Genomic DNA, 27,909 nt, shown 5'->3' with positions numbered 1-27,909 from the left:
TGCAGGAGAGCCCGCAGCAAAAAAATGGGAGTGTGGGGGGCAGAGAGGGGACAGCGTGGTCCAAGAGGAGCTGGGGGGGGGTAGGTGGGGGTCCCTGGGTCGGTGGGAAGTTTCTGCTGCTAAAGATGCTGAGGGAGGGAAGGAGAAAGGGGAAAAAAAAAATCAAATAGAGTTGGAAAGCACTAGGGAGGTGGAGGAAGGAAAAGGGGAGGAGGAAGAGGAGGAGGGAGGGAAGGGGGGAGTGGGAGGCTGGTGAGGAGGGATGTAGCCCATCGCCAGGCGAGCTGGAAGGTGGGAAGGCAGAGGACCGGCTCCGAGGGAGGTTATAAAAGGCAGGAACGGGTCGCTGAGCAAAGCGGAGGGCGAAAGGTACCTGCCGCCTCCGAGCAGCCCCACCGGGACCCGGACACGCTCCTTCGCACGAAGCCCAGAGGATTTTATCCCCGACGGCAGAAGGAGCCCAGCAGGAGTGGGGACCGCTGCCAACCATGCCCCGGAGAGCTGGGCACAGTGGGAGTTAAGGATGGTGCCCAGCCTGCGTCCTGCCCTCCTCCTCCTCCTGCAGGTAAGATGCTTTTAAGTCTTTTTCTCCCAGAAGGGCCCTTCTGCCTTCCTCCCCATCAGCCCTCCGCACCCTGCACCGCTCGCTTTCTCTGCAATGACTTTTCCATTTCTTTGAAGGAAGGGAAAAGTAAAAGGAGAAATCGCTACACAAAGGGCCCTCAGGAGAATTCCTCCAGTCAAGGCGCGGGGGCTTGGCAAGAGCTCACGATGCCCAAAAACTAGCAGGGAGGGGGCTGGAGTCAGTGAAAGGATCATTAAAGGGGGGGACACTCACAGCCAGGTCCTCCTGAGCGCAGCCCAGCTCTCCCAGCAGCTCCTGCCTCACACCTCCCAGTGAAACCAGCTGCCACCAGTTTTCCTTAGGCTGCTGGGAGGGGGTGGCTGCTCTGGGGGTGTGATGGATGGAGACAACACAAATGCAATGCCTAATTGTACCCCCCCTTAATTGATTTTCTAAAGAAACCTCTCCTTCCCCCCCTCCACGCGAAAAGCATAAGACTTCCCTCTCTAAATTGCTTGCTGTGGAACTGTAGCCACTGCTAATTTTGCAGCTCTGCACAAAATGCAAATGCTTTGTCAGAAGCAATATTCCTCCTCCCCGAGGGCTCATCAAGAAATGAAATGTTCCCAGCCCAAAGCATGTTTAAATCCCAAACCCTAGGGAAACAAGGAGATGAAAAGGTTTCCAGTGAAATCTTGAACGTTATTTGAACAGACCTATGCAGGCAGTTAAACAAAATGATCAGGTTTTTGATTAAACCTCCGTGTCAAAGAGGGTTAAAAGAGAAAATTTGCCTGGCTCTGTGCAAAATGCTGTCTCAGTGGCCCAGTTGTGATGGCAGAGTTAAAAAAGCAGAAAAAGCAAAGGGTCAACCCTCTCCGTTAGCACCATTGCAGTTCATACCCCGCGGGCTGGTTTCTCACTGTGCATCAGTGAGAGCAGGGAGGAGTATTTAGCTGCACCTTTTGGATAGCAAAGTTCTCACCTAAGCAATGAGAAGAGCTGATATGCACCAGGCGACCTCCTTGCCAAGTTGGTGTTGCTTTTAAAAGCTCCTCTTCTGAGCAGCTGTTTTCTCCTATAACTGCACACCCCTAATCCTGCTTTATAAGAGCTCTTCGGTGGTTATATTCCCTGGTTGGGGTTTTGTTTGGTTCCAATGCAAGAAACGAAGGTGAGACAGAGCAGGATCTCTTCCCCCCAACCCAGGTCCTACTTGGCCAGTATGTGGGGACACGGTTGGCAAAGCCACAGACCAGGTGCAATAGGGGCAGGGTCTGAGAAGGGGACAGCCAAGCAAGCATGACAGCTCCCGATAGCTACTATATAAGCAAAAAGTGGTCAGAAAAAAAGCCCAGAGGTGCTGAGACACAGCGCCCATCCTCGGCTAAACCTCCTCAGGCTCAGGGGTTTCCCCAGACATCCCTAGGTGTTCCCCAACGATGGTGTCCTTGTGATGACGGGGGGCCAAATCCTCAAAAAGCTTCCAGACTTTGAGAGCAAAACCACCCCTGTGCTAGGGCTGAGACCAGGAGGGAGTCACAAAAACCAGCCCAAGCAAAGAGAAGTCTCCCCCAGCCATCCCCCAAAAGAAACGCCCATTATACAAAACACCTCTTTGCAGTCAAACTATCTGTTTTTTTCTTATAAATATATGCAAAAAAATTCAGACCGTGTTCCAGCACAGTCCCAACCCTCCCCTGGGGACAGCATGGGCTAAAGGACCATGAAACTCCAGCCTTAAGTGAACATGTCCCTGCAGCCAGGCATACTCACAGCAGCGTCCAGCCTGCGAGTGCAGAGACCTGCAGCAGTCCAGCTCCAACGGAGAGCTCAGCAGGGGCGAATCTCCCCTGCTTGGGCAAATTTTGCAGCCTGAATATTCCTGGGCTGGCACAGCTGAGGTGTTCCCCATGCATCCAGTTTAGCATCGATTTGTCCACCTTGCCTTGCTGGGTAGACATCCCTCAGGGAGTTGGACAGACAGACCAGGAGAGAGGCAGTCAAACTTGCTGCAGAATGCTCTCTGGCACCCTGCAAGTCATTTAAACAAACTAAAGTGGTTAAAAAGAAACAGTTCACCTGCAGCTTTGTCAGGAACCGATGACGCTTCTGGGGCTGATAAAACTGTTTACGAAAGCATTTTATGAAAAAACAGAATTTGATGCTGGGCCTGGGGTAGTTTCCCCCCTCCCTTGATCAGCTCCAGCACCAATAAGCCAAAAAAACAGCCCCCTACCCCTTCACTGCTCAAATCCTTGCATAAGATGCGGTGCTGCAGTAGCAGGACATGTTGACCCTGGGGATCTCTTCTAGTCCTCGCTTTCCTTAAAGCCAGAGTTGATTCAGCGTGTATGAAATCATCCCCGTGGTTTCGCATCTCCAGTAAAGAAGTGAATGGAAATGGCACAGCCTGCTCCCAGAATAGCTGCTCTATCACCATAGGATGAATATATAGAAATATGATGAGAATAGCCTGCACAGCCGGCTCAACCCTGCCCTGAAATACAGCTCTGCCCACCAGAAATCCTGCACAGGGCTGCCCCAGAAGTTTGTTGCGAGCAACAAGCTCAAGCTGAGGTCCTAGTCTGCAGCATTTAGAGAGGCTGCATCTGTGGTTTTATCTTGGAGAACAGTATTTGGACCCAAAGGAAAGCACAAATCATTAGCACGGGGTTCCTTCAACAAACAGAGCCCAGGAGCCGTTGTCCAACGCTTGAGAGCTGTCACTCATGAGCGGGTGGCTCTTTCTGAAGATGGTATAACATACCCAGAGGCCCATCTGTTGTTTTTTCTTTTTTCCCTAACTGTATTTTGAGCTAATAGAAGAGACCCTCCTTCTCTGCAGAGTGTCCTGCTTTATCAGTGAGTCACCCACCCAGAAGCAATCGCCTCCATTCAGGTGGCAGAGGGCAAAGGGTGTTGGAATTTGCAGATCATAGTCCCTCTTCCACCCTGAAATCCTGTACTGTTTGCCCTGGAAAGGCAATGGCAGATGCAGCTCTGGTGTGGCCAAGCTTTCCCTAGCTGTGAATGCAGATAAACTGGAGGAAAATTACAGGTGAATTAAATGGTGGCTGTTCAGCCCAGGTGATGGATGAGGGAGGGGGCTTGGGGCAGCCAAGATGTGGGTCTTGGGAGACTGCTGGGGAAGACAAATCTCCAGCCCCAAAATGAAAATATCTGTGAATGCACATGGGTCCCACATGTACAATCTGCAGGAGAGTTTAATACAACCACCTTAGAAAAACAGCCCTCCCTTGTGCTTGTGTCCATCACTCTAACTCTTCTTTAGCAGCCTTTGCTCTGGCAAATCCGGATGCCACAGGAGCTGCTTTGATTCACACAGTGTCCCCTTCCCTGGCTTGTTTGTGCCTTTAGCTTCCAATATCCAAATGCCGTTATTCTTTTTTTTACTTGTCTCCAAAAATCCATGCCCCTTTTGATAGGTAAATGAAGTCAGAATTATTTACGGCAAGCGAGAGAGGCCAGAGCTTAATCCAGAAAAACCTTTAATTGCTCATAAATCAGGTTTTACAGGGCATTCATTTAGCCCCGATTGATATTCTTTTGTTAGGATCTGTATCCAGCATGCTCAGAGAGAGAGTCCAAACAGAATCAATACTCACACCAAAGCCTCTGTCTACACACAACAGGGGCTAGCCCTCTAATCTGGCTAAATTCATAAATTCACAGATTTTAATGCCAGATGGAGGCGTTCTCACCGCCTGCTCTTCCCCCCTGAGTAACATCAGCCACAGAAAATCCCCCCGTGGCTCTTGCTTTGAGCCTCGTTCTGCTGCCTGCACTTTGCCTTGATGCCTTGACGCTCCCAGGGCTCCTGATGTGGCTTTGCATGAAAGCAAGTGAAGGAGCTTGTTAGTAAAGCGCAAATCTTGGAGAAATCTTGAGCTCAGGGGGTGGCAAAGCAGGTCACTGTCAGGGCTAAGGCAGGGGGCTGTAGAGGGGGTCCTTCATGGGCCAGATGCTCCCTGGGGCTTTCATTCATGGCTTGGACCAGGGATGGGATTTATCCAAGTGAAAGCCCTCAAGGTGGAGGTGGTAAGAAGCTCATCACCTGCAGAAGACGGTGCCTGTAAGTCAGAGGAGACAAGGGCAAAAGGGATCCCCCACAGCGGAGGGAAGGCAGGGGTTAGGGAGGGCTGGAGGCACCCTGGCCACCTCCAAGCACATTTGGGTGGGCAGCTCTTTCGGTCAGGCTTTTCAAGGCTACCTCCAGCCTGCGGCTGCGGTGTTGGCAAAACATGCCGCTCCATGCTTTCCCTTCCCACGCCACTGATGTTGCTCTGCCATCCGAGGTTGGCATCCAGCTCTTTTAGCATTCGCTGTGTTTAATGCCCAAAGCCTGACACCTTTTTCTGCAGGCTTGGGGCGAAGAGCAGTCTCGATCCCAGCCTAACACCCCAGGGAACCCCAGCAAAGGTCCAGGGCAGAGACGGTGCTCAGCCTTTCGCATGCCCATGTGTCCCAGGAGGTTGTTCTTCCACACCAAGTGTCGCAGGAGGCAGCAAGCCGAGCCAAGCTGGGGAGCAGAAGTGATGGATGAAAAGGTCCCTACAGCAAGGACAACTCCAGGGTGGCTGGTGTTGACCCCCCTCCCAGGGATGTCTCAGTGGCCATCACTATCCATCGGTCCCACTGACCTCTCCAGCTTTGTGCAAAGCCACTGGCTCACGCTGCTTCATCCTGCTAATCGTTCCGCTCTCCAATTACAGCCCTGTCGGCAGTGGAAAACCCAAGCCCCATCTTAGATCGCTAATTAGGCTACGAGCCATCTATCTCACTGCTCAAAGTTGTCAGCCCTTCCTGCCATGCAGATCCAAAATTGTTTGAGGCAATAAAATATCAAGGGGGGACAAGCCTGTCTCTGGGTAGTATGGTGCAGGGGGTTGATGTTTGACTCAGATGTGAATATATTAATTAATATCTGTGGATTGCTTTGGAGAGGGAAAGCACTGCAGGGGGACATTAATTCCTAATTGTTATTAATTGAATTGTGCTGCTAGGTCAGTGGCAGGTCACAGAGACTGATGCTGTGCATGTGTGTGTGTGTGTGATTTTGCTGCTCACTCCCACACCAGCAGCGAGACCCTCAGCCTCCTCGTACCGAAGAGCTGACACTGTCTCAGCCCACTGTGCTGCATGTCCTGGCCCAGGGGACCTGCCACCCTGTGCCCCTCAACGGGCACATGGAACGGCTCCAAAAAACCCAGTGGCATTGCATCAGGACATGGCTAGTGGGTCCAGATAGGAGCAACCTGCCCCACATGGTGCAGCACAGCCGGAGCAACCTTAGGCAAGTGGTACTCAGTGCCTCAGTTTCCCCTCTGGGACAGCCTTGACTTGGTGGGTGGTGGGACACCAGTTGCAGCTGGTGTTTGCCATGTGTGGGATGGAGTAAACACTGAGGCAGCATCAGGTTTTGGTGTCTGAGCTGTGCAGCGAGGACTGGTGGGGGCCGGCTGATCCCGCTGCAGGAAACCTGGGGGCAAAAGGAATGAGCTTGCTGCTCGCTGAGTTCTGAGGTTAACCGGGCACCACTGGTGTCTGCTGCGATGCCTCCCCGTGTGTAAAACAGAGACGTTAGCAGAGCCTAGAAGGGAGCTGGACGGATGCTGAGGCAACAGCAGGGGAGCCACTGGTGGCTCCTGATGAAGGAGAAGCTGCTGCCAGTGTGGGGCCAGTATGGGTCCCAGCAGAACTATCGACCCCATGGGAGCAACGTCCTGGGCTGACCGGGACTTCTGTGCAAAGAGGCTGCTTCTAGAAAAGCAGATTGCGTTTCTTCCCCATGCAGCTGAATGCTCAGCTGAAGCTCTCCAGGATTTTGGCAGCCTGAGAGAGGTCACGGAGGTGTTCTTCACCGCAGAGCATGATTTGCCGTAGCCTATGTCAAAGCAGGGCCGGGAGGGCAGAGGGACACGGCCCTTCTCTGGCCCGAGCACGACCCACTGCTGTTTTGGGGCTGTTGAGGCATGCTTGGCTCCAGCCTGGCCAGCCTGGGACCTGCTGGGCACCATGTGGCATCTCATGGCAGCGATGCTCTGGCAGGTGAAGCTCTTCATGGATGGAGCTTTGACCTATTCTCTCTGCAAAGCCTGGGGAGGGGATAAAGTAACATGCAAAGGGCAAAATAGATGGGAGCCTGACCGTCAGGGTACCAGATCAGGATGCTTTTGGCTTGTGCAAATCCACCTGCAGCTGCCACCTTCCCCAGCTTATCCCCCTCGAGCTGGGGCTGACGGGAGAGGGGAAAAAGCTCTGCCTCTGTCAAGAGCATTGGCCACATTGCAGTGAGACAAGACTCAGAGCCTGGTAAAAAAGCTGTTAGGGTTTGTTGTATTTTGGGGAACCTTTTTTTTCTTTCTTTCTTTCTTCCTTTCTTCCTTTTGTAGCTGTTTCAGCTCATTTACAAAGCCTGCAAAGAGCCAGAGACTGCACTCCATCCATACCCCCCTCTAGCTGTAGCTTGGTCCATATTGCTGCTCAGTGCCAAGACCTCTCCCTGTGTCTGGAAGGAGAACGAGCACTGCCAGGCTGGAGCAGGCTGCGATTAGGAGAAACACATCCAATTAACACTTGAGAGCCTGTTCTGGTAGGCAAACCATCCCAGCCCCTTTTGGGAGGAACTCTTTTGTCCCGGCTACCTGTGCAAAGAGCCACCAGGTCCGGCGGGCACCAGCTCCGGGCATCAACGCAGAGGGGAGCCAACCCCACTAGCACATCGCTTACACCGTGGCTGCAGTTTGGGTGGTCTCAGCTTTTGGCAAAGAGACCCAGGAGGTGCCCAGGTCCTGCAGGACCAGCACAACAGGGGCTCCATGCAGCGCCTGCGCTCAGGGCAGGGTTTTGCTGCCGGATCCCCTGTGCCATCTGGAACAGTCATAACAAGGAAGCTATTCTCAGCTCCATTTATATGTCTGCCTGACATCTCTCTTGCTGTCAAAACCAGCTTCCCAAGACAGTAAATAGTTGTTTGGAAAAGAGCAAGTGGGTGCTGAGCTTGTCTCCATGTCTGAATAAATCCTGCTAATGCTTTGATAAGGTGCAGGGGATTGCTGGATGTGCCAGCAAGAGCAGCCGGTGTTTATATGGCTAAAGAGCAAGAGGAGGACCGTCTTCTCCCTACCCAGAGCAGTTTTGAAGGTAAATGGCACTCGGGAAGGGAGATCAGGCACAGGGAACCAGCCTGGCCAGTGGAGAAGGCGGCGGTTGCTGCTCATTATATCGGCTCAGCAGAGGACGGTGTCCAAGCCTACTGCCTGGGGAACTGGGAGCTTGCTTGCAAGTAGAGGAGGCTGCAGCCTTTCCTGCCTCCAGGCTCAGGTTTGAGTTTCCCAAGGGATCTGTATGTGCTTGTATTTGGGGGCACGGCTCTGCCGTTCAATCAGTCAGCAGGGAGCTTTCATCCAAGGGGTTTAGTCAGTCCTTGCAGGACAGGCTTGGGGTGAGAAAATTGGAGTTCAGCCTCATCCACCATTGGCATTCATCTCCTGAGCAGGGAGGATCAGCCTGTGTCACCGTGCCACCCACCTCTGAGCCGGAGGAGAAAGTGGGCAGCTGCTCTGGTAGAAATCTATGTGTTTTGCAAAACAGCAGGTCCCCTCCTTCCCCCATCTGCCTCCCTGGTGAACCTTGGGTCTAACAGCACCATCCCTCTGCCGTCTTCCACTTGCAATTGCCTTACTTGGTTTTTGTTTCCCCAAACCCCTGCAAAGGCACAATAATTCAGTAGTAGTTTTTCCAAAATAGCTCCCCATGCAGATGGAGTCCATGGTTTTCACTTGCAGCAGAGCTGCAGAGCCGCCCGGGAGCTGCTCTGGAAAGGGATGGGATAGATCCTGGTCGATGATTCCAATGCAATGCGAAAGTCAGTGTTTGCAGACAAGCCTTTCTCCTGAAAAAAGGCTTTAGCCAGACCCGGTTGACTGTGGATCAGTTCTCCTTAAGGACGTGTATTAACATCTTCCCACTGACAGCTTACAAGGCTGTGATTTCAATAAGGTATTGAAAATCTGAGCGTGGTGTCAGGCTCATCGTGTTTCCCCTGTCTGCTCTCAGGTTGCAAAGGTGCTAAAACTAAAAGTGTTGATTAAATTGCTAAATAGCAGAAGCTTCGCAGCCCGGCAGGGGCTGAGCAGGGCTGCAGTATGGTTTGCTGAGGGGGATATTTGGGGCAGGAGAGGATCGGTGGGTGGGAAACGGAGCAGAGAGCATCAGTCCCACAGCCCCAGTCTGGATAAGCCCAGTTCCTCTGGGCTGAAAAACCCATTCTGCAAATGGGTACACGTCCATCGTGCAGCTTTGGGGGGTGGCATCCACAAAGACACGGACAAGCTCAGATCTGACCCACCCACTGCCATGTCCAAGGAGGGACTGTGGGCTGGGGAGGCAGCATATTACACACATAACCCTGCCTGTGGTTTGCTCTCTCCCCATGCAGGCATTTCTCCTCTGGGATAGCCCAGTTGCAGCCTCTGTCCAAGAGCAATACTGCGAGAGCCTGCCGCCTGTCACCAACCACACAGGTGAGTGTCCTGCATCCCCAGCCCACCCCAGCCATCCCCAGAGGACCCCAGTGGCAGGGGTGGCTGGAAGAGGGTATAGCAGAGTGTCTCTGGGCTGATCTGCAGCTGCCTGGCTCCTTTTTGAGGGGAGGTGGGATGTGCTGAAGCTGCGTTGCAGCCCCACGCTGGCTGCTGCAGCAGCCTCTTTGCAGGGTGACAGTTGAGGCAGGTTGAAGATACAGAGCTCAGGAGAGCTAAAAATAGAGAAAATAAATGTCTGTTGGGCTGGGCTCAAGGGGAACATGGGCAAAGAGACGTCTGCCCGGCCCCTGCTCCCACGCTGCCCTTCTCTGCCATGCCCAGGGACACCAGGACCTTCGTCCCCTATGTCCACCCCCTCTGCCATCCCCCTGCCCAGGGGTGACAACTGGGGGTTGTGACTTTCTGTGGAGACCATGTCACCAGTGCAGTGTGGCCACCATGTGCTCAGGGCTCGGCCACCCTCTGTCCCCCAGCGCTCCTAAATGTGTGCCATTGAGCACTTTGGGAGGCCACCAGCCCCGAGGAGTTTTGGGGACATGGCTGTGGCCAGGGCTGGCTCAGCTGAGCTGGGTGAGACCAGCCAGGTCATGGGCAGCTCACTCCTACTCAACACCCGTACATGGGTTTGCATCCAACCAGGTCAGGCCCAAGATGTGTTTGTGCCAAAACTGGCTTTTAGCCTGTATTCAAGATGTGACTTGGATGTCACCTCAGCAGTGACAGGTCTGGTTCAGTGACAAGTTTTGGGGGAGGAAAGGTGGCTGAGGGAGAGGAGAGGAGCTCACAGGGACAAGGAGAAAAGTCCTCCCCAGCTCAGGGATGCAGCAGTGTTTGTTTTCCCACAATTGAGTGAGGACCAGAGCAGGCACAAAGCAATTGCCCAGTTTGCCCTGATCCCTGCTGCTCGAGCAGCTTTCTCCATCAGGGTGATGGATGGCCACAGAGGCCCGGTGCTGACAGATGGCTGCCCGCCACCCGGCACCCATTAACAGCAACATTAAAAACTCCTTAAAAAAACACAGCTTGGCACCAGCTGATTCAGTGCCTGGCTGAGCCCAAGCCACCACTGCCCTGCAAGAAGCATCCCCAGAGCAGCCCCAGCCCAAGAAATGGAGGCAGAAAGCCAAGGGAGAGTAAGGCTGCCGGTGGAAATGGAAACGCCTGCGTGTCTCTGGCCTGGGCACAGTGCAGACAAGAAACCTGGTCATCACTCATGTGCTTTGCTCCCTGAAGGTTTCACCACTCTGCTCAGCAAGGTGGTTGTCCTTGGCTATGTTAGGCTGTGATAAGAGGCATTTGTTTTCTTCTTATTCACCTCCCCTGGTGCAACATGTGTCCAGCTCTGTGGGCTCTGACCCACAGAAGCACCAGCCAAGCACCGCAGGACCCTCTTGCCATGCACGGACCAGCTGGTGGCACAACCCAGGGCAGCAGGCAGGTCCCAGAGCCTCCTCGTGCCCAGCTCATGGCCTTTGCCACCCACCACTGGAACGTCCTGAGGATGCCCAGGGGACAGGGCAGAAAGCAGGGAGAAGTTCTGCCATGGCTTTGCTGATGGATATGCCCTGCAATCCCTGCCACCCTCAAGCAGTGGGTGCTGCTTTCTGCAAGGACCGGGCTTTGCTCAGTAGGGATTTATTAGCGTGATTCCAAGCAGGATTTAGTGCACCTCAGTGCCCATCACCCTGGGACAGGGGAGCACAACACATCAGGCTTCAGATCTGCAAAATCTCCAGCGCTTCCGCGCATCCGACCTGTCATCCCCGAGTAACTCATTAATTTGGGATGGGGCTGGCACATGTGACAGCCGCTGCCAGCTCGAGGAGGGGGCTTAGAACCAGAAGTAGAGATGAAACTAATTGTCTTATGTCTGCTGCTTGATAAGTGGAGCTCAGCGCCAGCCCTCATCCTTGGGGTCCATTTAAGCCCTGCCTGATTCAAGCAGCGATTCCTAGGGAGGGATATTTACAAAACTGGAAACTTTGTTTCAAGGCTATTTAACATGGAGAGTTGTTAGGATGACGCTAATGAGAATTGCAGCGAGGCCAGGAGACTTAATTTGTTAATGTCTGCATAACCCTTGGGAAATGGCACATGCTGATAACACGAGCCCAGAGGTCCTCCAGCACGCGGCTCGGCAGGGCATCAGTTGGATGCACAAAGGAGCCCTGCCTCATGCCCGTGTGCAGCATCCCTCCTCCGAAAAAATAGCCCAGCGTGGGCTCGCCTCCTCTCTCGGGTCACCAGTCCCTTCATTATTTAATCTCACACTTTTTAATGAGGAGGCATGGCTGGACAGTGATATCACCAGGGTGCCAGCACTCTCCAAGGCACATGCACTGATCTGGAAAGGTTTCTGCTCACAACAGCGTAGTGGAGACAGACCTGGGGTGATGCTCACCGGGCTCATGGGGTGCAGGAGTTGCAAGCAAATCCTCATCCCAGGAAGCGGAGCAGCTGAGCCCCACAGAGCTCCCTTATCCTGCCCTCTTATCAGCATTGATTTACCCGTCTTCCTCTAAGCACACTGTCCCCAACGCAGGGTGATGTCCCTTGGCATTCAGGCTCCCTGCACAGGTGTGATGGTCCAACCTGATATTTTAGGTATGCATCAAAAATAACTCTCAGTGAGTCCCTGATTCTGGCCACTGCTGGGACACGTGGGCATCCACACGCAATTGGCCACTCCGTTAGAAAGGCTGCTTTCCTCCGTAGCAGTGAATATTTTCTCCGCCAGGTAGAAATCATATCAGGCTGGACTTGAGGTCAACGTGGTGCATTAGGAAAGTCGGGTCGGCTGCACCCCCAAACATCTGGAAGCCAAGAAATTCCCAGATTAGGTTTGAAAAGGAATGCAGCAAGGATCAGCACCCCTTGTGCAGGGTGGATAGGTTCCTATCCCGAGGGCTCCCAGCCTACAGATTGCCTCAGACCGCAAATTGTCTTCCTGATGATTTCAGCTCCCCGGGGTCTGTGCGCAGCTGCTTCTTGCCTCGCCTTGCCACAAAGCCCGTCACGGAGGTACAAGGTCATCTCACCCATCGGGGCAAAGCATCCCCCTGCAGCCACAGGACCGCTTCCCATCGTGGCACTTCCCTGGGAAAGCCTCTTCCTAATTAATAGATGAGGCTTTTCCAAAGCAGCCCAGAAGAAAGCACTTGAGCGGAGTGAGCTCGGAGCGCTCATGGGGTTGTTTTACCATTCATTGCATTCAAGCTTGGATCAGCCCAAGGAGTTGGCACCCAATTGCTAATAGCCCCGGCTGGTCCTAGCTGCACGATTCACTCCTTTAAGCTGTTAAACTGTTGTCAGAAGAAATGGTTATCCTCAACCTCATGTGTATGCTCAGGAAAGAGAGGGGAGCACAGCTGATTCCTTCCTGGGAAAGAAATGTTTCCTGCCACTGCAAGTTCACCTCAAGCAAAGGGAAATGACACCAAAGCTAGGCAGAACTGAAGAGAAATATCTTTTTTTTTTTAACTGCAGGTTTTTATAAGGAAGGAAAGGGAGCGTAGCTTTGCATTTAAATAAAGCAAATCAAGTTGTCCAGTTATAGCAAAAGCGTGTGGCTGAGAAGCACAGGAGAGCAGCGAGCGATGAGAGCATTTCCTTCACAGGCGCTTTATCAGACAGGTTTGGAAACATGCTTCACAGCGGGTGACAGTTTGACCAAGAGACTTTCCACCCGCTCCAGCTCGGCTCCCCAGACCGCTGACGCTGCTCCAGCAGTCCCTTCTCATGCCGCTGCTGTTTCATTCACTCACTGACTCCCCTGGGGAGAGACTGAAATTTAAATTCATAAAGGTCAAATTAACAACATCAGCACCTCTTTTCCCTTCGGCCTCGTTGGCATCTCTCCCACCAAGGCAGAAATATTAATAAAAGAGCTGAGCAGGGGCTAAAGGGGCAGCAATGAGTCTTGGCAGGGACTCAGCACTGAGGGAGAGCAGTGATACTGGGGCAGGTTTGGGAACCAAAAAATGCGAACTCACCTATATGGAAAATCATAGTGGTTTAAAAGTATACTAGTATCGATAAAGTCATCCTTCTCCATCATCTAGGAAACAGGGGTGTCAATAGAAGTTTGGTTATATTCATAGATTTTGTTGTAGTGGAGGAGGGAAGAAGGTGATGAGGTTTTTCTGGTAGGAAACAGTGTCCTGGCACATCTCAGCGTGAGCAGCAGCTACAGCAGTTAAACTGTACTTTGGACTGGATACAGTAAAATCGTTGCCAGCTACTCTGTTCAGTTGTAGCCAAACTAGAAGTCTTTGCTAGGAAAACTCTGCCAGCGAGGGATTATGATTCTTCTCTCACCCACCAGCAAAGCCCAGCCAATACCAGGGAATAAACCACTTGCTGCTATCCTTGGTAATAACACAACTCCAACCACCCTACAGGTCATATCAGGAGAACAAGCTATGCCCCAAACTGAACCCACTACATTATATACTCAATAAATAGATATGCTCCACAGAAGCTGTACATGGATCAGTCTTAAGTGATGACATTGAGCAAATGCATCAAATACCAATGGCAGAAGCTAGGTTTGATGCCTCCTATTTATTCTTCTCCAGAATAGCAGCAAAGACCCAAGGGGACAGTCAATGATGGTGAATAGCAACAAGCTGAAAATTCATTACAAAGACACTTTGCTATCATAACACTTAATTAGCCTGTGTAATTATTTTACATTGAGGAACATGGAACTTGAACGCTTGGGAGGATTGCTGGGGATTTTTTAAGGACTGGACTCTTACAAATATAAATAGAAACACCCAATGCCACTGAAAGAAGTGCTGGAGGTAGAGTGTGAACAAGGATCTAAGTATTTTGAGGCAACCACAGTTGCTCCCAGCCATACTGAGTACCCAACCCTGACTCAGAGGGAAGGCAAGTAGCTCCACCACCCCAATTTCAAGCCTGCATTAACAGAAATTGTCCCCCAGTGCCATTTCCCTCAATGCCTCAGGGTGTTACTCAAGCATTTAGCACCCGAGTGGCTCCGCAGCTGGGATCCAGCCAGCCCTCCTCTTGAAATAAGAGCATCCCCCCAAAGGCCCTTGCTTTGGGGCAATAAGGTGTGAAATGTCTCCTGCTGCTCCACCAGCGTGGTGGAGCTGCCTGGGAGGGACAAACAACCTTTTGCGTGCTGGCTGCAGTGAGTATATTTTGATTAGATGTGGAGTTGAAGCCCTGATTACCAAATGCCAATGCTACAGCAGGGAAACCCTCAAGGAGCCAGAGGCTTCAGCCTGCTCAGTCACCGAGGACACCAGGGATGGACAGAGATAACTGTGGTTGAGTAAGAGCTCAGGACAGGTAGAGATATGAGCTAACACCTTTCAGCTGTTACTCAGCCTCCTGGGACACCTTAGATAAATAACCCCATCACTCCCAACCACAGGAATGAGTCTGTGATTCAGATTTCTATCATCTCTCCTGGCCCCTTTGCGTTGCACAAGGGGAGAGAGGCTTCGCCCTTCAAGCAGCCGGAGTGTTGCTGGGGGCACAGCAGCAAGCCAAGATGCTGCACTGGTGCGTAGCTTTGCACCGTGTGAGGTGAGGACATGTTTACCAGCACGGTTATATCAGCACAACCTTTGCTTCAGTCTTCTTCATACCACCCTAGCAATGGTTTGATGGTACAATAACACTTCAGAACTCCTGGCATCAGCTCAAGAGCACCGTGGCCACACGTCTGGTGGTGCTGGCCCAGGATAAACACACTCCATCCTCTTCAAATTTGCTCAAAATCTTTTGGCAGATTAGCTGGGACCGGAGAGCTTTACACTACCAGGCTTCACACGGCTGCACGCCTTTAGCTTGGAGCCATCTCAGGGGCCTCTGCGAGTGGTGGAAGCAGGCTGGAGAGGGATGTTTTATATAAACAGGAGGGATATTGCTATAGTTATCCTGAGACAGTTATTGTGATATAGTTGTCTCAGTGTAAGTCCCTGGACAGGCACTTTTTTTCTTCAGAAGAAAGGAAATGCTTTATATTGCTTCAAAGCAGCACAACCCAAAGGAAACAGGGTGAGAAGTGATTCGAGTGACTTCCCCGATGCCACATTCCCCATCTCAAGGCAGGACCAGCTCCTTCCTACCCCAAATGGCGTGTTTCTGCATGGGAGGGAGCCGAATCAGGGGGACTGGGTACAGTTAGGAAATTCATTGACCTTTCTTGCTGTAAAGCTGCAAAGACCAAAACTGTCTGTGCAGCCAATGGTGCTGAGAAAGCTGGAGCAGATGTCTGCAGAACCTGGGGGAATAATTCCCCTGCAAATATGGATGGGCCACAAAGCAGATATGAAAGCATTTAGCACTGATACATATGATTTCCATGCTCAACAGTGCTCCGCATACTGGGACCCGCATGCCACCGGGGAGCAGCTGGAGCAGACGGTCGTGCTGGGCAAATGGGACATCGCAGCCCTCACGGCACTCTTTGCCTTTGCTGTTTTACTTAACCCTTCCCCAGCAGGACATTTTTTTTCTTCCCTGTATGCCAGAGAGAGCAGAAAGAGCAGCATCTGCTTTCTGCAGCTTTTCTTCATCAAGCCTTTCTCAGTGTGAGCCCGGGAAAAATATTACAGCCTCCCACCAGATTAAAAACTGGTGGGACAGACCTCAAAATGCTGCCTACAACGGTGCTGGGACAAAGCCTGCTGTGCACAGGGTGAAGTCCCAGGAGCCTCCTACAGCCTGGCTGAGCCTGACCTCTGCTCATCTGACGGCAGCCCCCAAGCCCAAATGTCACCCCACTCCAAAACCCTGACCCATGGGACAAGGAGGGGGCTGACCTCCTGGTGATGCTGCTCCACCTTCACCCCGCATCCCTGCCGTGGTGGGGCTCCAAGACCCATCCACTCAGTTTGTCATCTGGTGGGTGTCCATAGCACTTTAATGGGAGGGCCAAGCAGCATTAAATCAAGTGCCTTGGAGAAATGCGGAGATATTAAATCCAGACTTGAGCAGATGTATAAGAGAACGATGCCACCTTTGTCTGACCACATCATTTCCATGAATCTATCTTGGTTCTGGTTATTAATGGCATTGCTGTGGTTTTGTTTTACTGATTGAGAGTACCATTGCTACTGCTGCCCTCTGGCTTTGCTGATTTTTAGTTACCGAGTCTTCCTGCTTGTCCTCCCTGAGCAGCCTGCATCTGTGCCCCAGCACAGCCCCTGGGATGCAGGAGGGAGACTGAGACATGAGGGAATGGGGAGAAATTGGAATTTGTGCTTAGCCCCACTGGTTACAGGGAGCGTTTTCAATGACTGCGTGAGCTGCTTGGGGCATTAGTGCTGTGCAAGCCCCATTTTTATGTGCCAGATTATTCCAAGTGAAGCTTTTCCTATTCCAGATATTCAAGCAGCTTCTCACCTGGGTGGATTCCCAAGTGGTGAGTAGGGAGAGCACTTGCAATTTAACTTTGTCCTTAATTGAAGCAATTACCAGTTGTCTTTTCTCCACCTGAATGAATATTATCATAAAATTTTAAACAGGGACTTCATTTTCTGTGACCCTCTGTATCTCTGTCAAATTTGGGTCAAAACAACTAAGGAGCTCAAAAAATGCTAATGGATGCAGATAAGCAGAGACACACACAGTACATGTGATTAAATGCACCTTGTTTCCTAATAAATACAGGCTTAAAACAGTTAACTTAAAGTGAAGGTTGCCGCAGCAACCATACACATTAGCAAAGCTAAAAGCAAAGGTCATCGTTGAAATTAATTTCTCACTACAAGCTATGGAAGGCAGCAGGTAATGTTCACCACGCTCTGATGCTTCCCCAGCTCACATGCTTGGAAGTTGTTTTCCCTTGCGAAGATGTTTGAAGAAAACCCTCCTTTTCTTTGCACTGAAAATTTGCTCTGACAACATCCCAAGAAACTAAGGAGGAAATTTTTCAGATAATCAATGAAAACAAATATTCCCCCATGAAAACCTTTGTCATATTCATAACACAGTATTTTGCTTTTGTTGCTCGGTCACTCTTTAGCCAGCTCTATCCATAGGAAGTTTCAGGAAAGGCATTCAAAATACAACCATCGAGTCCGGGTGGAGAGGAAACGCTGTGTTCTCGCACCCAGAGAACTGTGAATTGGGGTGTTTTGCCTTAGGAAATGGCAATGTCTGCCTCTGTGCCGGCAGCACAAACATTTCTGGTACCCCGGAGCGGTTTGCACCGAACTCTGCCCCTTCCACGGACTGCTGCCCATCCATCTGCTGCCTGTCAAGGATTGTATTATATGGATATTACAGCCGTTGTGCTTCCTACCTCACTTTGAGATGTAGCTAGGACATATTTAGCTACAGTACATGTTGTTCTAAATATACACAAATTATACATAAAAAAGCCTGCAATCTGGCCTACCTAATGCTTACGTTAGCACACTTGTGTAGCTGGGAAAAGCACACAAGTCCTGCTTGAAATCTGAAATAGCAGCAGCAGACTTGGAGTTTTCTTCCCGGGAAAGGCTGGAAGAGACCAACGGGAACAGCTAGGAAGCAGATCTTGCAGCCAGGAGGTGTGAGAGGGTTGGAGGGGCTCTGATGAGCATCCCACCAGCACCACTGGGAAAGACAAAATCTGGCTTATTGCTTGCTGTGGCGGGGCTGGATGCCAAAGTCATGCTTGAAGAAAGGAGCAGGGCTGGAAGACCAGAGCCAGGGAACCCCAAGTTGAATGGGAAGCCAGGTCAGAAAACCAGGTTTGTGCCAGAACTGGGCTTAACCCAGGTGCTCAGACAGGACCAGAGCAGTAGTCATGGCCAGGATGGATCAACCAGCCCTTGGGGTCTCTTGGCACAGACCCTGTTTGCTGTCTGCCATGAGGCTCTTCTGGGGGCTGAGCTTGCAGTGACCCATCAGCTCAGCCAGGACTGCAGCTCCGGATCTCCAGGCAAATCTTTACCCTTCAACAGCTTGGAGGTGGCCCACAGTGGCCCACAGACCTCCACTAACCCTCTACCCTTTTTTCTCGCAGGTCCCCAGTGCAACGCCTCGGTAGACCTGATCGGCACGTGTTGGCCCCGAAGTGCAGTGGGACAGCTGGTAGCTCGCCCCTGCCCCGAATATTTCTATGGTGTGCGGTACAACACCACGAGTAAGATGAGCAGCACTGGTGGAGACGTGGTGGAGGAGGGATGGGGGAGCTCAGAGAGCCACGTGCATCAGGGGCTGCAGGGGCACGAGGGACAATATATCTCTGGGAACAGAGCTCATTGCGGGGTTTGTGGGATCCATCAACCAAAAAAGAAAAAAGCCCTCATATCCCAAATTTCAGGGAGGGTGGTTTCAGAACAGCAGCTTTATAAGCAGGTCCTCCTGGACATGCCCCTGCGATGGGGGAGAGGGCTGATGTACCCATCTTGGGGACAGGGGAAGAGGAGTGAGCCTGCCCTGCTGCTGGACGTGGCACAGAGGTCTGCAACACCCAGCTGAGCAAGGACGGGGAGATGTTGCGGCTCATGGCGTCCCAGCACGGGTGACTGCATTGTCGCTGCTGATGACGTGCTGGGAGCAGGGGACAAAGCAACAGCACTTGAAAAGTGCCCGAAGCCATTCCTAGCACACAGTTGAGCTTCTGACCACCCAAGCGCTGCTTTCCATGAAAGAAACACCTTGCTTCCCACAGAAGACATCAATTTTTCCATCCCACACCTTTTTGCCACGGTGGAAGAGCGCATGCATACGGCTCCTGCTTTGTGGTGTCTCTCATGCTGTTGCAGGAGTCTCTTTGCATTAATCCATACTTGTGCCTGCCTAAGAGCCATCCTCATCCTTGTCCCATCCCATCGCTCTGATGAGGCTCACAGTCTCTCCTGCTAATAGCAGAAGCCCAGCATCGCCCCAGTGCTGGCATCAGCCTGGTGCTGACACTAATCGGAGACTGCTCCAGGGCTGTCGTGGCCGTTCCTACCCAATTAGCCTTGCCGCTCGCCATCCTTGCTGGGAGGCAAAGAAAACTAATGCGGGGAGAGAAGCGAAAACTTCACGCTGCCGTTGCGGCAGGATGGCACGTGATCGCTCGAGCAAATGGCACAGAGGAGTGGAAAAGGAGAGTCAAACTCGTGCTGCTCCCATTGCATCTCAGTGGTGGGAGGTGTCAGGGTCCCCCAGCACCGAGGGGCAGAGCTGGTGCAGACCCAAAGCTCTTGAGCGGGTCTGAAGCGTTCCAAGGATTTTGGTTCTGCAACTGCAACCAAGGCAGCATCTGAGCTGGCTTCAAAGCAAAAGATGCCACTGGCTCGATGCCAATGACCCCTGCGTTAGTGACAATCGTCAGGTCACAACTTTGTCCCCATCCCTGCACACCGTTAACCCTTTGACAGGCACCTTCTCTTTCAGATAATGGCTACAGGGAATGCCTCGCTAACGGGAGCTGGGCAGCACGGGTCAACTATTCCCAGTGCCAGGAGATCCTCAGTGAAGAGGTAGGACCTTGGTAGCCCCTTAGCCAGGATCTTAGCAGAATGGTGAGGGACAGACAATGGAGTTTTGAAGGGCAAACAGCATCCAGGTCAGGAAAGGCCCAAGGGAGCTGTGGGCTGGGTGTGCAGCAGCATCCCAGATGTAAGGCTGCATGCAGCATATATGAACCCCTTCTTGATCTGCATTTTCATTCTCTGCCAAAAACAAAGCCACGCCTGTTTCCTTTCCTGTTAAAAATCCACAAGAATTTGCAATGTGAGGTCTCCTGGCCCCAGGACCGCTGGGTGCAGATCAGCATGCCCTCTAGCCCCATCACCCTCCTCCTGCTCTCTCCTGACACAAGCACTCAGTGCAAACCCCGTCCCTCCCCGCTGGCAAAGAAATAAAGGAGGTGTTTAGGAAGCTAAAAGGGATAAAAAAATGGGGGCCAAGAATTAAAAGCCCCTGAGTAGGTCAAGCCACTCCTCAGAGCAGCAAGAAGAGATACTGACTGTTCATTTGCAGTTGATAACCACCTCTGGTATTTAAGATGCTGATATCTCTTGCCAGGAATGGTTTTCTCACTCAGTTAATTGCTAATTCACAGGTTGGATGAGGGCCTAACAGCAGGAGAGATCAATTAATTTAATTATCACTCACACCTTCCCCAGATCCCCTGCTCCCTCTGCCCAAATTCATCGCAGCCTCTCAGGTGCCCCCAGGGCAGCAGGGAATGAACTGAGACACCAGATGTCAGTGAGCTCAGCTGAATTACAGCAGGATTTCCCCAGAGGAGGGGTTGGGGATGTCCCAGGGCTGAGCAGGGGTGATGTAGTGGCAGCAACCATGAGCTGCCCTGGCATGGAAATGCCTGAGCCCTTTGCAGGGCCAGACCGGTGCCTCTCCTGTCCATGTTAGCCCCATCTCCACTGTCCCGCACCAGGTGGGCTGCACTTACTTTCCGAAAAAGCACCCAAATTTTGCAGTGCAGCTCTCAGAAGTGATACGGTGGAGGAGGTGGGTTTGTGGTGGTACGTGGGACTGCTGCTGACCCCCCTTCCCCATCTCCCCCCACCAGAAGAAGAGCAAGCTGCACTACCACATCGCCGTCATCATCAACTACCTGGGGCACTGTGTCTCGCTGGGGGCCCTCCTGGTGGCCTTTGTCCTCTTCATGCGCCTACGGTGAGTGACCTGACCCACTGCTGTGCTCCTGCCAGGGCACAAACCCACGGAGGTCACCCCACAGCCCTTGGGCTGGGGACGGACCCAGCCCCTGTGTTTTGCCGTGTCCTCCCCCACAGCCATCGCTCTCCAGTCTGGAGGGATTGTGCCTATCTCAGGCTTATTTTCCTCCTGCTGCTTTTTTAAAGCAGTGGGTTATGGAGGCAGAGGGTCCTCCTTGGTGCCTTCCACCTCCTGGCCTTGGTCCTGCCCACCTCACCCAGGGCACGGCCCCAGCAGCTCGCCCTTGGGGTCCCAACAAACAGCCCTGTCCCCCAACCATCCACCACCCTCTGATGGTCCCTTGTCCCCCTCTCTCCAGGAGCATTCGGTGCCTGAGGAACATCATCCACTGGAACCTGATCGCAGCCTTCATCCTACGCAATGCCACGTGGTTCGTGGTGCAGCTCACGATGAACCCAGAGGTGCACGAGAGCAACGTGGTAGGTGCAGCTCTGCCAGGCAGCCAGCCTGAGCCAAATAGGGCTGCCTGGTGGTTGATGGACAACCCAAGCTTGTGAGAAACATGGGTTCAATTGCTCTGTTGGGGTCCGTGTTGCTCTGCGCACCAGTTTCACCACTGTAATGCAGAGCTCTGCTCCTCACCCTCCGTGTCTCCCTCCTAACCCCCTCGGCAGGTCTGGTGCCGCTTGGTCACTGCCGCCTACAATTACTTCCACGTCACCAACTTTTTCTGGATGTTCGGCGAGGGCTGCTACCTGCACACGGCCATCGTGCTCACCTACTCCACGGATAAGCTGCGCAAGTGGATGTTCATCTGCATTGGCTGGTGTAAGTACCAGGATTTCTCCTTCACCCTCTGGGCACCCAGGGTTTTAGTCATGAGTGATTCCCACCTCCATCCTCTGCTCCAGCTCTTCTTGCACTCAAATAGCTGCAAAAAGGCTGCCAGAAGCAGGAGGATGGGATTTGCTTGACCATATCATCTCACCCAATGGTTTGCCTTGGGTGAGAAAATCCCTGTTACAGCATGATTTTGTGGCAATGTTGCACCCCTGAGACTCATCTGTGTTCATCTGCAGGTATCCCCTTTCCCATCATCGTTGCCTGGGCCATCGGGAAGCTGTACTACGACAACGAGAAGTGAGCCTGATTGCTCTCATTCCCCATTCTCCTTTCTATCCCAATTCCCCAGAGATCAGTTGTGCCAGGGGCTGTGGCAGGCATGGATCCTGCCTGGATGGGCTGACACCAGGCAGGGTACATAGAAAGGGTGGGAGGAAAAAAAGATAATATTCTTCTGTTCTTTCTTTTATCCCACCTTTAGGCTCTCTGCTGCATGAGCCCTGCCTGCAGCTGCCTGCCACTGCATTTTTCTCTTCAAAGGGCAAATGAGATTTTTAAGGGGGAAAAGGCAAGATTAATCAAGAGCTCCTACAATGTGTTTGCTAAATGGAGCTGGGATTTAATCTACCAGCAGAGATATAAACTACCACCACCTGAGCCATTTTCACAGAGACTTGCTAATGGAGGTCTTAGCAGGCACTTGAGAGTTCATCACGTGGACTGGGAAGTTAAAAGGAGCCCATTTAGATGAATGGCATCTTGTCTTGTTTTTCAGTGCTCGTTTTGCCCCCTGACTTCAGCAGCCCTGTGCTACCCACACAGGCACAGCACTGATTTAACAAAACTCAGCAAGGTGCTCCCAGGACACGGATACACCCATGTGAGCTCCTGCAGGGTTTGCTGGGGACAGAGCCCACCTGGACCTGTGTGCGTGTAAGGTTGTCCCTGCTCATCCTACAGTAACCGGTTCCCATATCCATACAGGATCCATAAACATCCCCACAAGTCCCTATGCACCTCCATATACCAGGTTCCCGGGGAAGCTATTCTATAGTGGCTACAGCAGTGTAAGTTGTAGTGCTTTCACCCTATGGACAGTGACTTACAAAGACTGTGCAAGGACAGGAGTAAATCCAGATCACTCATGCTGCAGGCTTGTCTGCGACACCACTTGTCCTTGCCTTGCAGGTGTTGGTTTGGGAAGCGAGCGGGAGTTTACACCGACTACATTTACCAAGGCCCCATGATCCTGGTGCTTCTGGTAAGAGCAAAGTGACCTTGCTTGCTAAATATAGGGTCCTTCCTGACTGCACGTGGGATAAGGCTCCTCCTGAACAGGGTCTTGCCCCCTCCTTTAGCTTCGCCCTGCTGCAGCTGGTTATGCTGCTCCACAGCAGCAATGCCACTCGCCCTGCAAGCCCGGCTCCCCTCACCCAAACTGTACCTTGAGCAAATTTGGGCACCTAACCCACAATGAGAAAGAGCGTGCATGAATCCTGCTGGCTTGGGTTGGGCTAGAAAGGAAGCCTGGAGACCTCGCTCTGATAGGGATGCTCCCATCAACAGACTCCCACATGCATCAGCAAGTCCCTCCATCCCTGCCCTGGCAATATTTGGGGGCAGGTGGGTGCTTTGCCAAGCATTCACGGAAGCCTGGGGACCTCAACTCCATTCCCTGATCCACATCACTTTGCTCTTGGCCCTGGGCAGAGCAGTGATGCTTGAACCAGGGGTCATACGAAGCATAATTTGCTGGGGCTTTGGCCTTTTGGGAAGGGACAAAGAAGAGCAGTGGTGGCAAGTCACAGGCAGTAGTGCCAGGGGTTCAACCTGTGATAGGAGGGGGAAAGCCATGCACAAGGTCCCACAGCTTTTCCTCCCCCCTTGCCCAATGCTGAGAAAACCCAAGGGAGTACTAATCACCAGCACCAACTGGCCTCACTGAATAATTGAGCCTGCTTCTCATTTCCCAGCCCGTCAGGTAGCCAGGCCACTTCTAATTTGTGTCAATTGTGCTCAGCTCCCTGTGCCGCCTTCCCGTGCCCTCATTAGCAGTTCGGCAGCTGGGAGCGTGGCCAAGTGGCTCCTTGCTGTGATGGCAGCCACTCTCCCAAAATCCCTTCGGCCACCTTATATTCCTCCTCCCCCTCCAATGTCTTCACCTTCAGCCCTTTCTCTAACACTTGCCCTTCCTCACCAGTCTCCTGGTGTGCCCTACTCCCTTGAACAAACTCCTAAATCTTATTGCTAAAGTGCTTTAAAAATGATAAATGCAGATGTCCTGTTCCAGTGCATGGAAGGCAATAGATCAGGTTCAAGAGGAAACCTTCCCACTTCCCCTGGCATGGCTCATTGCCTCTGCTGAGGAAATGGGAGGAAATGTTGGGAGAGCAGACACTAACCAGGTGCCCTCTTCCTTCCAGATCAACTTCATCTTCCTGTTCAACATCGTCCGAATCCTCATGACGAAGCTCCGAGCTTCAACCACGTCGGAGACAATCCAGTACAGGTAAGAGCGTGAACAACCCTGCAGAAAGCAGACCTAGAAACTGCATTAGCATGATTAGGGGAGATAGGAACAGCCCCATCAGCCAAGTATCAAGGAGATGGGTGCGTGGAGAGGCATCTAAGAGCACCTCAAATGCTTTTTGGAGACACTTGGCCATTGCATCTGGGGCTGTTGAAAAATCCTGGCCGGTGAGAGCTTTGCAATGGAGAACATGGATGGCTGGGTTCGCCTTTGAAGGGAGCTGTTGGGAGCTGAGTCTCTTTGCAAAAGCCTGTTTCGGTGGGACCCGATCAGCTCGCCAGGCTCAGAGCTGCAAATCCTGGCACGGAGGTGAGAATTAGATGGCCGCTTGGCAGCAAAGCAAAGGCCGAGGAAGGAGTAATGAATCGATGCCACCCCAAACACCTCCTCGCGAAGCCGCAAGGAGAAGGCAGCACAAGGCAGGAAGATTTAACCCTTCCCTGCTGGGGCATATTTTGCAGACAACTTGGGAGGTACACAGTCAGAGCAGCTCTCTGAAGTACCTGGAACAGGAGAAAACACCTCGGTCTTCATCAGTGCTTCTCTCTGGATCATTTTCTGGGCAGGAATTGGGGAATCTCACTGTATGCTGGGTCAAGAGAAGCAGGTTTGGGGTGGAGAGTGGCTTTTTCAGCTTAGAATGGAAAAATTCAGATGTTATCATTGGGAAATGCCAGCTTTCCTCATTATGGAGTATTGAGCTGGGATGAATGATTCAGCTTGGGGTGAGCAAAGATAAAGGTTATTGAACTAGGCTGGTTGGCCTCAGTCAGCAATTTTGAGAGACACTTGGTTTTCCAGTATTTGCCTGATTTTGGCAGGGAAGGTTTTTCACCTTTGGGCAGAACAACATTTTCATTTCCCAGAAACATTTAATGGGACAGGAAAACTTGGAGAGTTTGGTAGATTACAAACTGTGCAGTCCTGCCTGAACCAGGCAAGGGACAGCCCTGGAGGGCTCCTGCTCACCTTAGATAACGGAGTTTGGTAAAAAGCTGATGGATCTCCCACTACCATGGCTGTTCCCCTGGGGAAGAGACACCAGTGCATGTGCCATCCCATGATTTCCCAGCCTGAAGATTCTCATGTCCTTGGTTATTTCCAGCTCCTCCGTGCCATCTGCCAGTTTGTGTCAGAGGCTGTGGCTCTCCTCCCGGTCCATGATGCAGCACAGTCCCTGTCCCCATCCCTGCCCAGCCCAGACCTGCCAGGGATGACTTTTCCTGTTTTCAGCTAATGTTGGAATCTGTCCATTAACATGATTTTTAAGCAGAAACTGTTGGCTTGGCATTGTTCTTGTCCCCTAATCCAAACAAAGGAGATGCCAAGCCCCGAACCTTCTCGCGCTCTCTTGTATCAGCACTATTGCTTTTCACAAACCGCACTTGTAATCTCATCAAGAAAAGATCAAATTAATTAGCTAAGTTTTTCATAAACCCATGTTGAAGGGTGTGAATTATTTTACCCTCCTTAATTCCTTTTTAATCGAGCCTTAGATCAGCCAAGCAATCATTTCACACCAGCTCAAGGTCAGGCCTCCTCTGTCCACTGCCCTTTTCTGGATGGAGAAACCACAGAAGGTGCCCAGTGCTCAAACCAGCCCAGTCACTTGGGAATCACACTGGAAAACAGGTCAACTCTGCTCTGTCTTCCCCCGGTCACTGGTTTGCCCAGACCCAGTCAGACCAGTCCCAGTCATGCTGGTGCTGGGAGGGAGATGGGGAGAGTCGTCATGCCGAGGGCTGCACTGCAGCAGCTCAGGTCCGTGTTTTCTCCCCAGGAAAGCAGTCAAGGCCACGCTGGTGCTGCTGCCCTTGCTGGGAATCACCTACATGCTGTTCTTTGTCAACCCAGGGGAGGATGAGATCTCCAGGATCGTCTTCATATACTTCAACTCCTTTCTGGAGTCCTTCCAGGTATGGTCCTCAGCACTAGCTTCCATCCCAGTCCCCCACCAAGGGATGTGGAGGAGCTCATCCTGGCTGATGCCTTGCCCTGCTTCTGCCCCCTCCCAAAACCAGACATCCCCAAACCCAGGGTTGCTCCAAAGCTCCTGAGCCCGGGGCTGCCTGCTGGCCATAGCTGTGTGGTGACTCTGCCACTTGTCTCCTTCCAGGGCTTCTTCGTCTCTGTCTTCTACTGCTTCCTGAACAGCGAGGTGAGCACCGGGTGCTGGGGGGTGCTTGGGGGGTGGGAGGGGGGTCTACACCCTTCCTTGCAAGGAGACACAAGCTCAGCCTCAGGCTCTGCCTCTGCACAGGGCTTGCAGGGTGCTGGCACCCAATTCCCCAGCTGAAGGCATTTGCTGATCAGATTTGGTGCTTTACCTCCAGTTCCAGGCACATCTGCAGCCACAGGTTATGTCCAGATGGGAATGGCTACTGTCGGTCTCCTCCTATGGAGGAGGAAAATCCACCCCCGAGAACAGATGCTCTAGGGGTGCACCCGTGTGATTTGGTGCAGCAGAAGAGCCAAGGGTCCCCCCATCCCTGGGAAATCCTTCCCCAGGGTGATCCCCATACACACCTGGGTACCCAGCCCGTGGACGAGGGCATCTCCCAGGCTCTGACTCAAAACACAGACAGCAGAAAGCAAAAGAGGTGAGAGTAGAGGCTGATCCTGGGGCCAGTCATTTGAGCAGCTCTTTCCCCTGCCTTCTCCCAAATGCTCTTGCACCTTTGCTGGCTTGGGAGAGTTTGCCCCAGACAAGCTTGCTTTGTTACCAAATCATATCTAATTGATGCAGGAGGAAAAGGGACAGGACCAGGGCTACCTGGTGACCCAGGAGCATATCACACCATGCAATTCATGGTCCTTCATCTCTTGATCCCAGCTGGGCTGGCTGGGGATTTCGGTGTTCACCCAACCGCACCGTCTCAGCCGTCTGCATCCAGTGGCCATCTCCCAGGGCCATCCCACGCTGCAGTCAACGCAAAGCCATTTCTTCACTATTTACCTGCCACACAAAGCGCTTGGGCTGTTGTAGGGTGGAATTAAGGTTGAAGAAATGCCACTAGCATGAACCAGACAAGCCATAAAACCTCCTCAACTGTCGCTCGCACCTTTCCCAGCCCCTAGCAGCATCCAGTGCAGTGTGTAAGATGCTGGCTCTCCTGCAAAGCCCCTGCTCAGATTTATTTCTCCTTCTTGTTTCCATTTTGCGCTCAAAGGCACAGTCAGTTTGGTTCATCTCTCTTCATAGCTGCAAGGGCTGCATTTCACCGGCACGGCGTCAAACAAGGGTGGGTGCCCTGGGAGGTGACAGGGGTTCCTGGGACCCTCCCGGCCCCAGAGAGCTCAGCAGGGTTTCAGTAGAATTTTAGGTTGAAAGACTGAGGATGAGGATGGCTGGTGCCTCTGAACAACTTCAGACAGCTGCATGGTGACTAAATGTCCCCTCCTCTGTCTCACATCCCCAGGTCCGATCAGCTGTACGGAAGCGGTGGCACCGATGGCAGGACAAGCACTCCATCCGTGCCCGTGTGGCTCGGGCCATGTCCATCCCCACCTCCCCGACCCGCGTCAGCTTCCACAGCATCAAGCAGTCCACGGCTGTCTGAGCTGGGACCGAGCTGCTGTACGGGATGGGGGAGCCAGCGTCCCCGCTGCGTGGGACCCCTGACATGGCACAGCACAGGAGCCAGGTCTTGCCTGCACCCACCAGTCTTGCAGAAGGCGCACAAACTCGCTGCAGCTATAGGAAACCCTACAGAAGCTCCTGTCCCGCTTGCTGGGGCAGATCTGTAGGATAGGACAGCTGAGATGCTGCTTTATCATCTCCCTGGCAGCAG

The 27,909-nt window shown here is 52.4% G+C and overlaps 2 protein-coding genes across 2 annotated transcripts in view; one reads left to right on the top strand and one right to left on the bottom strand.

Annotated features, from left to right (window-relative positions):
• FTSJ3 (FtsJ RNA 2'-O-methyltransferase 3) overlaps positions 1–27,909 on the bottom strand; it is an 801,657-nt gene that overhangs the window by 670,597 nt on the left and 103,151 nt on the right. The window lies entirely within an intron of this gene.
• CRHR1 (corticotropin releasing hormone receptor 1) lies at positions 114–27,811 on the top strand. The gene is made up of 13 exons (XM_069786723.1): positions 114–565; positions 9,030–9,114; positions 18,131–18,250; positions 19,495–19,580; positions 20,636–20,742; positions 21,104–21,224; positions 21,420–21,573; positions 21,825–21,885; positions 22,777–22,849; positions 24,012–24,097; positions 25,899–26,034; positions 26,235–26,276; positions 27,538–27,811. The coding sequence occupies exons 1-13, from the start codon at positions 524–526 to the stop codon at positions 27,676–27,678; spliced, it is 1,254 nt and encodes a 417-aa protein (XP_069642824.1). The 5' UTR covers positions 114–523; the 3' UTR covers positions 27,679–27,811.

Source organism: Haliaeetus albicilla, chromosome 7 (assembly GCF_947461875.1).
Source record: "Haliaeetus albicilla chromosome 7, bHalAlb1.1, whole genome shotgun sequence".
Lineage (NCBI taxonomy): Eukaryota > Metazoa > Chordata > Aves > Accipitriformes > Accipitridae > Haliaeetus > Haliaeetus albicilla.
Note: the sequence above shows the minus strand (reverse complement) of the source record. Positions and strands in the feature narration are given on the sequence as shown.

Coding starts and splice junctions, on each gene's coding strand:
- CRHR1 (XM_069786723.1), top strand. CDS start 524: ATGGTGCCCAGCCTGCGTCCTGCCCTCCTCCTCCTCCTGCAG. Junction 18,251..19,494: donor TGTGCGGTACAACACCACGA/GTAAGATGAGCA, acceptor CTTCTCTTTCAG/ATAATGGCTACAGGGAATGC. Junction 22,850..24,011: donor CCATGATCCTGGTGCTTCTG/GTAAGAGCAAAG, acceptor TCTTCCTTCCAG/ATCAACTTCATCTTCCTGTT.